General features: G+C 42.6%; 1 protein-coding gene across 2 annotated transcripts in view; it reads left to right on the top strand.

The window, feature by feature from the left end:
* Window positions 1-16,219, top strand: part of LOC144799873 (uncharacterized) — a 434,568-nt gene that overhangs the window by 108,808 nt on the left and 309,541 nt on the right. For both annotated transcript variants that reach the window (XM_078671473.1, XM_078671474.1), the window contains exons 3-4: window positions 936-1,114; window positions 12,156-12,374. In XM_078671473.1, coding sequence (XP_078527599.1) covers window positions 936-1,114; window positions 12,156-12,374 — 398 coding nt within the window. The remainder of the gene's footprint in view (window positions 1-935; window positions 1,115-12,155; window positions 12,375-16,219) is intronic.

A 16,219-nucleotide genomic window follows, 5' to 3' on the forward strand; every position in this document is an offset into this window, starting at 1 on the left:
ACAACCCCATAGGACCATCCCATTGTGACTGCTATGGGCACCTATGGAGCAGTAACAGCCCTATATGGAGCAATATGGGAGAATGTACTTCTACCACTAGAAACCCCCTCACATACTCTACAGTCTTCTCACCTTAATCTCATCTTGCCTCCTCAAATCCATCTGACCCATACTTAGGGCAAATCTTTTTTAGTTTGTGGCCGCCAAATAGTGGAACTCTTTACCTCCCAGTCTTAAAGTGGTGATGCCCCAATCTCTTTAAGAAACCAACTTAAAACATGGCTTTTTCAATCTATCTTTTAAGGAATCCTCTCTTTTTGTAATTGGGTGATAGAGTACTCTATAAGAATCATAAACAAAATTAAATAAGTGCAGACTTTTTTGTGCACTGATATAAATATATTCTATTTAAAGATGGGTCCTGGCATACAGTAATATTATTACAGGTGCCTTTGGGAGCTTTCTACTCTTGCCTGTTTGTTGTTTCTTTAGTTCCAAACAGAGTGTGGGGCGCTCCATTTGAGGGTAGAGGCATGTGGAGTATGGGGCAAAGGATGAGAAATGCAATAGCCTATCACAGCACAGGGCGGAGCCAATGGTTTCCAATACCAAGCATCCATTAGGGAGTGAGAACTTCTCTCTCTGATATACAATGGTCTGCTGTGAAATTTTGTTTCCTCCAATGCTGCACTGCTGGTAGATGGATTTTTTGATTTTGTAGTTCTGGCATGTGTTTTCAGTCTCAATGTATGACAGCGGTACTCTGTTGTCCATGGCAATGACCTGCATCAGCTCTTTCAAATACTGGTGGTTGTTTCATGTAAAACAAGGCCATCGCATTTGCCATTACTGCTCGTGTGTCATCAAAGTCAAACCTACATTTTTTCTATCTTACATGTGATACCTGACATGATGTGCAGTTGTCTTTTTTTTAGGTTAGTTGAAGGAAATCCAAATGCCCAGAAGAATATCCTGGAATCAAATGGCATTGCCCCTCTCGTGCCAATGCTGAAACAAAGCCGTACACAACACATGCAGGAAGCTGTGGCAGAAGCACTGTGGGCTGTGGCTGGGACAGATGTGGGAGCACAAAGAGAGGTTGCTGCAAGAATAGGTAAGTTTTGTGTAGGTGTGTGTTTCCAACACATGCAGGAAGCTGTGGCAGAAGCACTGTGGGCTGTGGCTGGGACAGTTGTGGGAGCAAAAAGAGAGATTGCTGCAAGAATAGGCAAGTTTTGTGTAGGTGTTTGTTTCCACATCTCTGTCCATCTCTGTCCATAGAGGCCTTAATACATATTGTCTGGGTGCCATGGCAACAAAACCAATCTCTTCAACCTACTCTGATCACTTATTATATTTAATGACATTGAAGGAACACCCTTTTCACTAGTTAGTAATGATCTTTAGCCAGATCCAGCAACCTAGTTTAAGCCAAATTTGGTCAAACTTTGATGAGGATAACTGGGAAAGCACTCTTCTCAGTTCTGTCCATAAGCTGAATGGATATAGAACCGAAATGTACTCCACATTTGTAGAATGGATAGAAAAATTACTAGATTTACAAATACCGAAAGATCACAGAAAACTAGTCACACACAGGTGCATGATCCTTGGATCACTAAATATCTTACAAACCTTTAAAAGGAATATAAAAGAAACACAAAAAAGTGGAGAAAACACTACGATGCACTCAGTAAACAAAAGTACAGGGACACCATAACGAAAAATTATTATGATATAAAGATGGCTAGAGTCTCCTTCCTTAGTACTAAGATTGATAATGCTGGCAACTCCATAAAATAACTTTTCCCAATCGTGAATTCATTTTTGGTGCCATCCACAACACAAGCTGGCCTTACAGCCTCTAAGGCTAAATGTAACATGCTAGCAAGGACCTTTGTGGAAAAGGTTCATCAAATCTGTGCCACCTTGATGAAGGGCTTGGATTTCAATATCAATGGCAATAGAATGCCCAGCCAGAGGAGGCTAAGGAGAATGTTTTAACTTTCCCAAAGATCAGAGCAGAAGACATCGAAAATCCACTTATCTCTACTAACTCAGGATCCCCGCTGGACCCAGCTCTACCCAATATCCTCTTAAATGGTAAAAATGTAATTTGTTCAGTCCTAGCCACTCTGCTTAGCCACTGTCTTCAGAATGGCACAGTGCCCCTGGCATGGAAACCTGCAATGTTGAAAACTCTCTTAAATAAAGCCTCCTGGACCCAATCTGGCCAGATAATTATAGACCTATATCTCTGTTCCCAGTTGATAGCAGAATTGTAGAGAAATTTGTCAATAAAAACCTCTCCTTATACCTGGAGGAACAGGACATGCTTCACCCTACTCAAACTGGTTTCATAGCAGGAAACAGCATGGAAACTGCTCTGTTGGCCATGACGGCCGAACTTAGATTCAGGTGGCTCAGCTGCAGTCATATTTCTAGATTTGAGAGCCACATTTGACCTGGTTTCTCACCCAGTATTAATAAAAAGATTAGAAGAAGCATTGATAAACAGAATCGCACTCAAGTGGCTGACCTCATTTGTAAGAAACAGAAGTTTCCAAGTGTGTGAGGAAACATTCAGTTCTGACCCCTTGACCTTGGAGTACGTTGTTCCACAGGGCTCGTCTCTGAGCCCTACACTATTCAATGTGTATGTCCGACCACTGGCAGATATTATAGCAAGGCATGGATTTTCAATGATATCATACGTAGATGATACACAAATATTTCTTTCTCTCACCGCAGACACCACAGTACTCTCCAATCAACTGAACGCCTGCTTAAGAGACGTTACTGACTAGATGTCAAACAGTAGTCTAAAGTTAAATGGGTATAAAACCGAGGTCCTAGTGGTCGGCAACAATACAGTCCTCCGGGCAGAGGTATGTTGGCCCGACTACCTGGGAGACCTCCCCCCCCTAAAATTGAAACACAAAGTCTAGGCTTCTGGATTGACAGTCCTCTGTCAATGGAGCCTCAAGTTAGAAAGCTGCCAGCTAGTTGGTTTGGCATACTCAGGCTGCTGAGGAAAGCTCCAACCTGCACCTGCCACCTGCAGAACTGTAGTCCTGGGCCTTGTACGGGCCCGGATTGATTACAGGAACTCAGTATATTTGGTCTGCCCAGCATATGTAACCAAGCAATTGCAAGTGGTGCAAAACGCTGCAGTACGCATTGTGCAAAAAATACCCTTCTATCATTCTGCCACACCTTCCATTGGCCCTTCACTGGCTCCCAATTTCTAAAAGAAATGCATATAAATCTCTCTCCTGGCCCTCCGAGCACTGCATGGCAAGAGCCCTTCATTGCTACAGCGGCTCTTAACCCTCTACATCCCCAACAGACCTTTACGATCCAACGAACAGAAGCTGTTAATGGTACCCAGGATTAAGAGTGCTAGAAGTTGGGTAACGCTTCTTTTTGTACTTGGCATGGAAACTTTGGAACACTCTTTCTCTTTCGCTGGGAAAGATCAAGGATGAGCCCAATTTCAGAAAACTACTTAAGACCTATTTGACAAACCAGCCTACTCTACAGGTACTAGGCAACGGACATGACATTCAGTGCAAGGAGGCCCAGAGGCTTATTATAGTATTGTATAGTATAGTATATTATCTTTACTTTCTACTGTAGCAGCAAATGCACTCTAGGAGCCTGGGCTACTAAATCCTTTGTGCATTAAATGCAAATATGAAGGTGACAATATCAAATCCCTGTTCTGAAATGTCAGATCTTGGGACACAAAAATGTGATCTGAGAATATTTCCATGCAGAGATTATCACTGAAAAAACTAAAGAATGTTGGTGTAAATAGCACTGTGGTAAGTAGTGCAGTAATATATAAAGTAGGGGAAGTGGTGTGGCAAGTGGTGTGGTAAGTGTGCAGAAAGAGTGGGAAATTGATGCAGACACACCCCAGATCTCAAAAGTAAGCATGGAAATTGTTTTTTAACATGCACAGCAAGAAATTGAAATAATTGTGCAAAAAAGCACTCTTTGAACCTATGCCTTGTCTTAGCTCTGGAGGAAGTTCACTAGTAGAAACGGGGTTGTGTACGGCTATCCTACATTTCCGTGATGTATGACTTGAGCTGTCCTTCTGCCAAGGGAAAATGTTGTAAATGTCTTCAAGGTATAGTCTCATATCTGAATCTCTGGCAAGTACAATTTCATGAATTGCGCCCTATATATTCTTTAGAAAAAAACAAGCGCAAAGATACTAATTAAAAAAGTCAAAGGAAATGATCATGCAACAGTACAGGTCATTAGACAACAATATCCAGAATCAGGATGCAAACTAGCAGAATTTTATTTCCGTAGCATTTAATAAATGAACAACCCACATATACCTGCGACTGGAAACCATTTGTACCTAGTTAACTGGAAATTCCAAACGGTATTTTGCTGATTTAATTATGTTTGACCACTCTAGTATATGAGGTGTATTGCAGACACCGAAACAGACTGTATTTTGGCAGAAACACAACATCCATGCTTGAAAACGACCAGACATTTAAAGTTCTATTTTGGACTATTTGAATCAAGTGCCGTCTCCAGTGTGTATGTTTTCCATATTTCTTATTTTGGGTATTTTTACGAAGCTCACCACACGTCAGCTGTACATTGAATGGTCAAGGTGATGTATTGGACAACGACAATAATGATCCCTTTTTGGCCTAGACACAACTTTAGGTTCCAGCGACACTCATGTAATTTGAGAAAACGCACGCATATATATACATAGTGTTTTGATCCCGTCCTCTTCATGCATTGGTATTAGCAGCTGTCATTCATACCTTTCTACTGTCCACCACAGCATGCAGCATGGGGCAACAGGCCTTCCCTCAGCAATTGTCTTGATTGCTCTATGCAAGACGGCCTTTTTTCTGATCACCTGCCAAGCGTGCTTGTCTTCCTAAAAAGAAGTGGACTTCAGTGCAAGAGCTGTTGAGCAAAAACTTTCCAATAGCCAAAAGCACATTTGTGCCAATAAAAATCCGCTTTTCTTCTGATGTGCATTACAACGAAAAATGGCTTCTATACCTGAAATAAGTTTACTTGCCTACCATGGTGCACACTCAATTTGTATTTTTTCAGTTTAACATTTTTAGTGTAGGCATGTGGCAGCCATGTTAGGCTGCTACATTTTTTCTTTCTGTGGCATGCTCTTGAAATTAATAAATAAATAACCATCACAGCAGCTTGCATGGGCAGACCTATTGGCTTTGCTAATGCTCGTTGCCTTATCAAAGTCTTAACTCACTGACCCTTACTTTTAACCTACATATACATCATTGGCCATGGGAGCAGCCCTTCTTAGCATAGCTCAGCCTATTTCCAGGCACATTGATTTCAGACTGGCAGCTCTGTCATTCTAGAGCACACTCGTATGAGAGCCTAGCAACAGAGAAAGAGGGTAAATTAATAAGGCCTGCTTTGTGAGATTTTAACTACAGACACAAGTCTGGGAAACAAAAGCGTTTTCATCTGATTTGCTGCTTGTCATGTCCTCTGAATGTATGTATAAGGCTTCTAGAGACTCCTTACAAGTATTACGTGAACCTGTTGAGTGTGGCTAGGTGTGGTTAATAAAGTTTATGATGCAGTGCGTTCAGTTAACGGTTGCATGCTGAAGAATAAAGACATGCAAATGTGAGCTCTGTGTGTGGCTTTGTCTGTTACCTGCTCCCGGCCTGGGCAAGACTCTAAAACTGGCAATGAGACAGGGCATACGTGACCCCGGAGAAGTGGAGACGTGGAGAAGTGTGGCTCACTGGTTAGAGCGGCAGACTCTGAAGCAGAGATCAGGACCGGGACCAGGGTTCAAGTCCCGACGCGGCAGGGTCTTGGGCTCAATGTCCGCGGACTCGATAATTCTCCCCTCGGCGCCTACTCTAATCATGGGTCCCACGCTGCAACTCTGGGCAATAGCTTGCTTAATCTCCACAACGGCCCCTACAACACTGGGATGCCTGGCTTCACCTTGGGGGTGCCCATGAGGGGCATCTCACATGGAGAGCTAGGAAGGGTTCCACAGCGTTATACAGCGCCGGGACGCCCCGTTGGGGCAGCTGTGCGCTTTACAAAATACACTACATTTTTTTACATTTTTTTACCCCAAGGATACAAGGCTGTTGTGTATGCCACTTGCACCCCGAAGAAGCGGTCTACAATTGGCGTGTGTGGAGTCAAAGTGCAACTCCAGCTTTTGAGAAGCCCTCAAAGAAGAAGGTGAAGGCCTACAGAGGAGCACAGTCAGTAAGCCTGCCAAAAATCTACTGATAATGCCGAAAGTAGACAGACTGTTATATAGCATAACATAGAGCCATCACTGATATAAAGCAAAAACTCTAAATACAGTGACAACCAGGTATGAAGAAGCACTGAAGGGAGCAACAGCCAGGTGCAGGAAAGCACTATAGGCAAAGACAACCAGGCACAGAGAAATACTACAGGTAGCGTCAGCCTGGTATAAAACATAAAGTCAAGAGCAGTGAAGAGCACGTGCAAGAGGCAAAATCATTACTCACAGTGAAGAAGGAAGATGGTGCCCTCGACCTCAACTCGACCCGAATACTAATGTGCAGGCTGATGTTTACAGGGACCCCATAGGGCCAAGGGTTGCTGAAAGACAAACACTGTCCGAACAGCACACACTGGAACAGTATGGAGGATGTGAAAAGCCCCAACTACAGAGCAGCCGTGTTCCTGAAACCCTTGCCTCCATTCAATAGCTCCAAAAAGCAGAATATTAACGCATGATGTACTGCCCGTATCAAAACGTTTGATGACTTTATAGATGCTATAGAAGAAGCAGATGACAAAAAGATCATAATATACTTAAAGAACCTTGCAGGTGATGGAGTAATAGAAGTGATAAAGATGATATCACAAACTGATCAAATCAAGCTGATCAAATCAAGGAGAAGTTGTATGCCAAGCTCAATCCGATGCCAAATGTCGACTATGAAAGGAACATCTTCAGCCAAGCAAGACCGCAACCTGGTGAGATAATGGATGAGTTTGTTGAGAAACTTGATACGCTCATAAAGCACTGCAAATTCAGTGAATTCAATGACAAAGAGGCCATGCATGCGTCTTAGAGTTATCAATGGTTGCCTCTCCAATTCATTCCGACGACGCATGCCGGCGAGAAATGCTCATTTTGGAGAAAGTGCTCTTGGCTGCCAGAGCGGAGGCACATGCTAATCAACAGGCTACTGATATGGAACCTGGAACAACCCAAAAATAATCAGCATTGAGCATGAAAAATAAGCAGAAACACAAGGCAGAGGCCCACAGAGTGATGTCTCCATAGAAAACTAAATAGTGTTTTTGCTGTGGATTTTTCTTTCCACATGAAGGTAAATGTCCCGCCATTGACAGATATGCAAAGGCTGCGGGAAAGAAAAACATTTTATAATGGTTTGCAAAGCGAAAGAGAAACTAAGTGTGTGACGTAGAGATGAGAAGATGGACGCCAGAAAGTTCCAGAAGCACTCTAGCCACTCCCACAAGGACAACATCAACTGAGGCAAGTGGAAATGAAACATAAATTGTCATCAAATTCATCTTCCAAAGGTTCATTAACGTCTCCAGTGACTGACAGTGAGGATGATGGATGTGCAATGATCTTGTCAGTCACAGACAGACAGATTAGCCACTTGCAAAGAAAAACACAAATCTAAAAAGAATTGATACACTAAGCAACAAAGTTTTTTTGGACATTGTCCTAAAATCATGCTCAAGATGAATGGTTGCCCTACAACTTTTATCATAGACAGTGGTGCGTCAATAAACATCATGCCAGCAGAAACATAGACCAAACTATCTCTGGTACCACTTCTGATACCATTGAGAACAAAGGTGTACACCTGGGCAGCTTCTACACCCTTGAAAAGTCAAGGCTCCTCCTCCTTTGTGTTTAAAGTAAAAAAAAACATTTGTAACGACCTTGCAGCACAAGAAAACCACAGTGCAAGTGCTAATTCATGTTCTTCAAGTTACGTTGTTGAGTGCATGATTATTACGTTTCGACACTGCTGCTGATATGGGACTGATCTCTATTAACTACAACTTGAATGCCCGTTCTGAAATAGTGAGTCAATTCCCGGCATTATTTCATGGACTCAGGAAACGTAGGACAATGAAGGTGCAGCTTCACATTAATGAAGATATTCGCTCTTTTGTACAGCGACACCGTGAAATTGCTTTTCACTTACAGGAAGCATTTGAGAAATAACTAGAAACATTGCATGACATCATCGAGCACTTACTTGTCCGACGCTGTGGGTTTCACGCATTGTGGTGGTGATAAAAAAGGGATGGTGGAGGCACATTGCACATTCGTGTTGACATGCAACAGGCCAGCAATCGAAAGAGAAAGACATCCAAGTGCACACATTGCAGACAAAATCATGCAGCTGAATGGCATCAAGGTTTTCTCCCGCCCTGATTTGAAAAAAGGCTACCATGTACTTGAACTGGAAGAAAACTGTAGGTACATTACTACTTTTTCAACTCATGTTGGTTTGTTCAGAAATCAAAGACTCAGTTTTGGTGTGTCGTCAGCTGTAGAAATCTTTCAAGATGTCATTCATCGAAGAATTCATCCTGTCACGCATGCTTTTAACTACAGTGATGATATACTGTTGATTAGGTATACACAAAAGGAACACAATAAAGCACTCAGACAAGTATGCCATCTGCTTGCTGATGCATGTCTCACACTAAATGCAGAGAAGTATGAGTTTCACAAAAAGAGACTTACATTTTTTGAGCATATTTTATCTGAAAAGGGAATGACTCCGGACCCCAAAAGGTCCAACATTGTTGTCTACTTGCCCTCCAGAAGATGTGACCATGTTGCGGTCCTTTTTAGGCATGGCAGTTACTGCTTCGGGTATATTCATACTTTTGTCATGGAGAGTGCCCATTTAAGAGAACTAACAAAGCAAGATGTTCCATTTGAATGGGACTGGAGTTTCAAGAAAATAAAACACGCAATTTAAAATGCACCTGACATTGCTTATTTTGATCTGAAATTGAATACAGGGATTGTGGTAGATGTAAGCCCGGTGGGGCTGGGCACAATCCTTGCTCAACACAATGGACAGCCTGACGCTTTGAGACACAATGTGGCCTATGCTAGGCGGAGTCTATCTCAGACTGAAAGTGCTTATTCTCAACCTGAGAAAGAGAGCTTAGCTGTAGTATGGGAGTGTGAACACTTCTATGTGTTTCTGTACAGGAAGCATTTCACCCTTGTCATGGATCAACAGGCACTACTCACCATTTTCAGAAATCCAAAGGCCAAGATGCCCCTTCGCATCGAAGTAGGAGTTGCATGTGCAGAAGTATGATTACACTATTGTGCACAAATCGGGCAAGGATCAAGACCCAGCAGACTACTTCTCACGAGTGCCGCTACAGCGTCCTAGTACAACGCGCAAAGCGGCTGAGGCCTACATCAATTTCATAGTGAAGTCAAATGTGCGTGCAGCTCTTCCTATTAAACAGATTCTGACAGATACTAGTACTGACAAAGACGTGCTGAAGCTGAAAGAAATCATTGCAACACAATCATGGAGGAAACCTATTCAGCCTCTTACAGATGATGTTGAGTACCAGATATTCAAGAATGAGGGAAGAACTTTCTGTTACACATAACTGTGTCTTACTAAGAGGGGTAAGAATAGTTATCCCTGAAAGCTTGAGCTCTCAGGGATAAGTGTGGTTCCAGCGCCTTGATGAATGAGTTGAAAGGGAACTGAAAGCTTGTCATCTGTGCAACTGTTTGTCTCCCAGTATGACTCCACACCCGCTGAATATGTCTGATCTCCCGAAGCAAGCCTGGGAGAGGATTGTGGTTGACTTCTTCGGACATCATCTCATGGTCCTTGTCGATGAGTACTCACGTTTTCCTTGAGTGGAAAACTTATCATCAACCACACATGACAAAGTCATTAAAAGGCTGGATGACATTTTTGGAGCATGGGGTGTTCCTTCTATTCTCAAATCTGACAACTGTCCACCCTTCAATAGCAGAAAGTTTAAAACATCTTAATCGTTTGAAGAAATCAACCTCAAGTCAGCTTTACGCTCAGCCATCCATACCTACCATTCCACTCCTCATCCCACATTAGGAGTAAGTCCTGCCACCTTACTGTTCGGGAGAGCTCTTGGAATGAAGATAACACAGTCGACCCCCAGTCGGTCAATAGACCCTGATGAGATTTGTGTCATTGACACCTCTCACAAATGCTAAATGAAGGCTTGCGTGATAAGCGCTGATGCACTGAAGACACAGTCTTTGAGAAAGTAGACTGAGTTCTTGTCAAGCAAAAACAGTCTTGCAAGACTGATGCTCCATTTGATGCAGAACCTGTGTTAGTATGTACGAGGCCTCTGGTGGTCCTCGGTGGACTCCTTACAAGTATTACGTAATCTGTTAGGTGTGGCTGGGTGTAATTAATAACATTTGTGATGCAGTGTGATCTGTTAATGGTTGCACCCTGAAGAATAAAGTCGTGCAAACTAAAGCTTTGTGTGTGACGTGGTCTGTTACCTTCTCCCGGGTTGGGAAGAATGCTACACTACTCACTGAGGTTCATTTCAGTTGTCAGCTGCAAGGGCACTGAGGGCTGTGCCAGGCGCAGTCAAGTTCTCAAAAAACAGCATGTTGATGGTTGACTCACCTATATAATCCATCTCCGCAGGGTGAATGCTTTGCTACTTGTTCTATTCCGTTTATACCAAGGATATTTGACAGAGGTGTTCTTAGGCTGGTGAATATTTTGTGTGTATCACTGAATTAGTAAACATACAACATGCATGACTGTAGTTGTAAACATACAACATGATAAGGAAATTCATATCACTAGCCCCCGCTCTAGGAAGTAACTTTGTAAATATTCAGGGCCCGATTCACAAAAAGCCTCCGCGCTCGTGGCAGGACCTCCGTACTGCAGTTACTCAGTACCGTAACCCTGCCACAAGTGCGGGCCCCCGCCACGACTGCGGGGCCTCTGTCACAAGAGCTGAGGCCCTTTATGAGTCGGCCGCTCAGTAATTAGGGTTTTAAATATTGCCATATATTTGCAAGCCTTTTACAGGGTCATTGGAGGTTTTTTGTGGCTTGCCCCGGACAATGGCCCTCATGACGAGCTGCCCATTAATGGGTTCGTAATTCCAACTCCTAGGGACACCGGAACCAGCTGGAGTGTTATCTCTGGAGTTCAGAAAACAAAGGCACATTATGCGTTGGACCCTAAGGGACAACTTAGAAATGATAAATAACTGATTCATTGCCTCAGATGCCGATGGTTATTCCAATTTCTTGCAGGATGTTACTGTTAATCTTGATGAGCCCAGTAATTATCATCATCAGGCCATCGAAGATTATGGTCAACCCAATATTTCTGCCCTGAACAAAGTTCTCTATGAGTGATACAGGTTCACATACAGATATCCATGACTGTTCAACAGAGATGGCAGTTGTGGCAACTCAAAAGCAATCATGGAGGACGTCAGTGTCAGGCAGATGTGAGGGACCGCTTTAAGAGAACAGAGAGCAAACATCTGCATCTTAGCCTAATTCTCAGGTCACCAGGTGCAACATAAAATAGGGTAGAAGTAGCTATGAATCAGGTGGATTAATCAGCAGCTCAGAGTATATTTTTGATGTCTATGATGCCACTTTGAACTGCTGGATGGGACGCATCTTCGTCATTGATATCTACCCACTTACACTTGCGTAAGCAGAACGTTTATAAAAGTGATAGGAAAACATTGCAGATGATTGTTTTCTGAAAGTTATAAAACAACTGCTGATCCCTGAAATAATGGATAGCCAATTTAGTTTGAAAATTAAATTAACACTGATGTTGAATAAGAATTAGTACTGTTGTTTAATATCGATGTTGGATATGGTAAATTTTGGGCCAACCTTAAATAAAAGAAATAGTAAAATAAAGGCAAACTAGAAATCATTGCAGAAATTGGGAAAATTCATCTTTTCCTAAAAAAAGAGAAATATTCATACTCACCAATCAATTCAAGTTTCATTTTCCAGGATGATGACTATGCAGTTGGAAGAATTCAGTACCCTGCAACAACAAGCATTCACTCTTTCCCCTTTTGTCCTCTAGGTGTAAACCTGTTAGTGGAGTTTCTCGGCTGTCAGTCGCACAAGCTGCATCTTATTGGCATTATGGGACTGAGTTTACTCGTACAAAGCCCTTACGACATAAGAGACACGGTGGCTTCAACGAACAGCATGCAGTACCTAACTCGGCTTTTGCAGTCTCACAGCGAAAACGTTGTCCTAAGTACTATCCGGGCTATCCGGCATATGTGCCTTGGTGTTGGTATGTGTAAAAAAAAATGTAATGTCAACTGTTTACTATAAGTAGCAAATTATGTTTCATAATAATGACTTGTTGTTGGCATATAGAATTTCTTAAGGAACGGTGTAAGTCAACGGTGTAACGCAAAATGATGGGCCTCCCCTGCAGAAGGTGCTTAGAGGGACCCTGAGCCTCCCAAACCTCACAGATAATCAATGGGCCTTGAGTGAATGGAGGCTCTGGAAGGTTATTGGGCCCTCTGAGGGGTACCTCACTACCCCCCAAGCCACAGGGACTTCAGGGACCTGCATTACTCCCTGAATGTAGGTCATTATGATCTACTTTCCTAGGTGAACTTTCCTTTTGTCCATTCGTTTATATTTTAAAAGTAACAGATTCACTTGGGTCCTGATTCTCAGAGTCATTTTCAGCTGTAAACTTAAGCTCACTTCTAAAAATGGCTCAATTTATCCTGGGCACTAATTCACAGACAGGCGTAAATTATATTACTACTGCAGATTTCTCCACCAAGAATACGGAATAGCCTGTCGGAGTAAATCCAATGTAACTTGTGGGAAGTGGGCAGATCAAGGCATAGAGTGGCTTGAAAATTTGTGTACAGTACTTTTTGCGAGTGTGATCCTATGAGCCATACGGATCTTGCACCCAGTTAGAGAGTGCCAACAGAACTGCAACTACGTAGAGACGTTTCCAGTGACCGTAAAGTATGTTGAGTCTGCAAACTCCATGGGTGCCATATGCCATTCTTGACGATATTCCTGACAGTATGGAGCTCATATATGCTCTGATCCATCACCAGACGAACCTGGTGTTTTTTTTTCTTCTTCAACTGTATTATTACGATGTTATTATTTTGAGCTGAAACCGGTTGCACTAGTTCGGCAGCCATTTGAACAGTCTGTTACAGCCTGACCTTTCTGGAGTCAAGTGCATTTAACTTTGTGGTCGACTACTTTTCATAAATTCCAGTTCGCAGCTCTATCTCATGCCAGCAACCGAAAGTCTTGTCAGTCACTGGCCTGTTTCCAAATGAAGTTTTGTACCCCACAATACTTTGCCCATACTAGATAACACCTAATCCCCCTTCAACGACATTAGACCAGTTACAGTGCCCCTACTAGTGATTGTGCCATGTACACCAGAACCTAGGATTTCCTGAGCCAAGGTAGTCCCTTTAGATTGGACACTTAGATTTTGCAAATTTGCCTTTAGCACCCTAAAACTGAGTTGTGACTTGAGTGAGACCCTATTCCAATTCGCCATGGACTGTTGCATGGGAATTCCGCCAACCAACCTTGTCCCTAAATTTACCAAGAAACTTTGGCTTAGGGCTGACAGATCATAACCAAAGCAATCTAGATACAATGTTCAAGTTTCAAGAAATCGTTATTCATTATACCAAAGATACACCACGAAAGACAACAATTCAGACACAATTTAAAAACAAGTAAAATCCATATAAAGATTAAAATAATAATTATTAATCTCATGGCACACTTTAGTATTTCATGCATAAACAACAAAAATGCTACAAGGAGAGCTGTAACAAAACCCTGTCCTCACACCATACAAAGACATAAGGCAAGATTGTCAACAAAACAGAGTAAGCCTATATCAAGAAAGTGCTAGATGCGGATAAAAACAGCTGTGCGACAAAGTGTTTTTAAGGTCATATTTTATCGTTTTCAGAAGTACAAAGGTACATATACCAAAAAATGCTGTGTCGAATAAAAACACAGGTAAGCGAAAAAGTGCTGTGTGCAAAACACCGGAAGAATGCCCTACCCTGGTTGGACAGCCTTTGCCACAAGGGATACGGGGTCAGATGTTTATTTCCTCACTAGCTTCTCAGTCGAACTGCAGCGGATACAAAATTATGTACCATCAAGCATATAGGCTCAGTTTGCAATAGCTGTAAGTAGCTCTACAGATTCTGATGTTCAAGTGCCTCAGTTAGGAAACTAAAAACTGCCTCAGAAGAGCAGAATATAGCGTACAGAAAAATAAAAATGGAAGAGACTGAACCATTGAAGAATCACACAGATAGGGCTCTAAAGACGAATCATGGTCAACAATACTAGGGTAGGATACCAAACAGTGAGCAGAGCCAAACCTAAATTTCATTCCAAAAAATCTTTGCGAGTGGGAAAGAGGGAACAACAAATATAGTAGTAACAAGAGGGAGACAGTCCTGTACCCGCTTCTTTCATAACTCTTTCTCATGCCGCTGCCAGGCACATAGAGCAAATCATATATTTTTTTTTTTTTTTCAAAATGGAGGCCATTAAGAGCAGAATGTCCAACAAACTAGATACAACGTAATTCTCTGTCTAGCATCTCTGCAGCCTTTGCTGACTACATTTAAACAAACAGAAGTAAGCCTAAGCCAACTAGAAAAACCGAAACCATTCCCTCATTGGCATTGGCAGAAGGGACACATTTTATGAAAGTTTAGTGTCTACTACAGGGCCGGCTTTAGCGCTGGTGGAGCCTGATGCGACAACCATTTTTGGCACCCCCACACCTCAAGACCACCTCCTCAGATTCTCTCACTACCACCGGGCAACAGTGCCCTCATCTCTCCAATAATAAGTTATTGCTAAACACAGCACCCCCACCTGAGGTCAGCGCCCTCTCCATAGGTCAGCGCCCAGTGCGGCCGCACCGGTCGTACTGCCCTAAAGCCGGCCCACGTGCCTAGTAGGCAAATATCATAAAAATGCATGAGGTTATAGCTTGGCTCCAGACAGTGCTAACCATTTCTCGTTTTTTGGTAACATCCTAATTATAACCCAGATTGTGTTGATCTGTAAGAAAAGACATTAGGCTTACTTTACACTTTGGCAGAACAAGAGCATCAGCGTAAATTGAGGTGCTACTGCCACACCAATCTTGTGGTCCCCGTACCTCATTTAGAATAAGGGAAATCCCATGGTTTTTGATGACAGAGCATCAACTGGCTCTGCCATCAGAAACCCATCAGAACTCCACACATAAAAAGATAGGCCTTTCCTATCTTTTAAAGTGCAGAATTCTCTGTCTGACTGCCATATCCCCGCAGTCATAAATTTACTATTAATCACAGTTTTGCGCATACTGAAAAAGAGTAAACTTACACAAACTTGTAAGTTTACCTTTGTGAATCAGGCCCTTAGTTTGGGAGTTTGTTTCACTAAAACAAAAAGTTTAACAGATGGGCCAAGAAAGCATGGCAAATACTTGAAAAGATGTTCTGCCTTTTGTGCAGTGGCTACACCACTAGGAGCACAGAGCACAGCAAATAGTCAGATCTCCTTCAGGAAGACCTCAAAATATGTGTTAGGTTGCATCTGAGTTGTAACCGTCTGCCATCCAAGAACAAGTATTGACCACTGAACTTCATTAACACTGGATAGTCAAGTGCCTCAAAGAAGAACTTTGATAATCCTTTGGATTGTACCAGTCTTCTAACACCACAGACGACAAACAGTAACCTTCACAGGCACTGCCCTGTAACCTCTGATCACTGCAATACCCCAAGGACAGGCTTGTAAAGCACTCACTCGTTTAACTGTGCATGGACCTCAAGAGACTGGTCCAGGGTTTCATTGGCACAACACCTGAGGGCATGAAATACAAAGGGCATGGGACCTCCCTGGACACGTCTCAAAGCTACCCCCATTAGTGGGTATGCTACAAAAGATACCCACCTTTTGGTTGGCATAAATTATATGCCTTCGTCAGGGGAGTGCTGGCTTGACACATTTCACAGTGAGAGGATAATCTGGTGCTTAGGGAATTTCCTTATTTCTGTCACGAATGGTCCAATACAAAAGAGTGAACAGCTCTCAAGGGATGTACCTATG

The sequence above is a fragment of the Lissotriton helveticus genome, chromosome 12 (genome assembly GCF_964261635.1).
Source record: "Lissotriton helveticus chromosome 12, aLisHel1.1, whole genome shotgun sequence".
Taxonomy (NCBI): domain Eukaryota; kingdom Metazoa; phylum Chordata; class Amphibia; order Caudata; family Salamandridae; genus Lissotriton; species Lissotriton helveticus.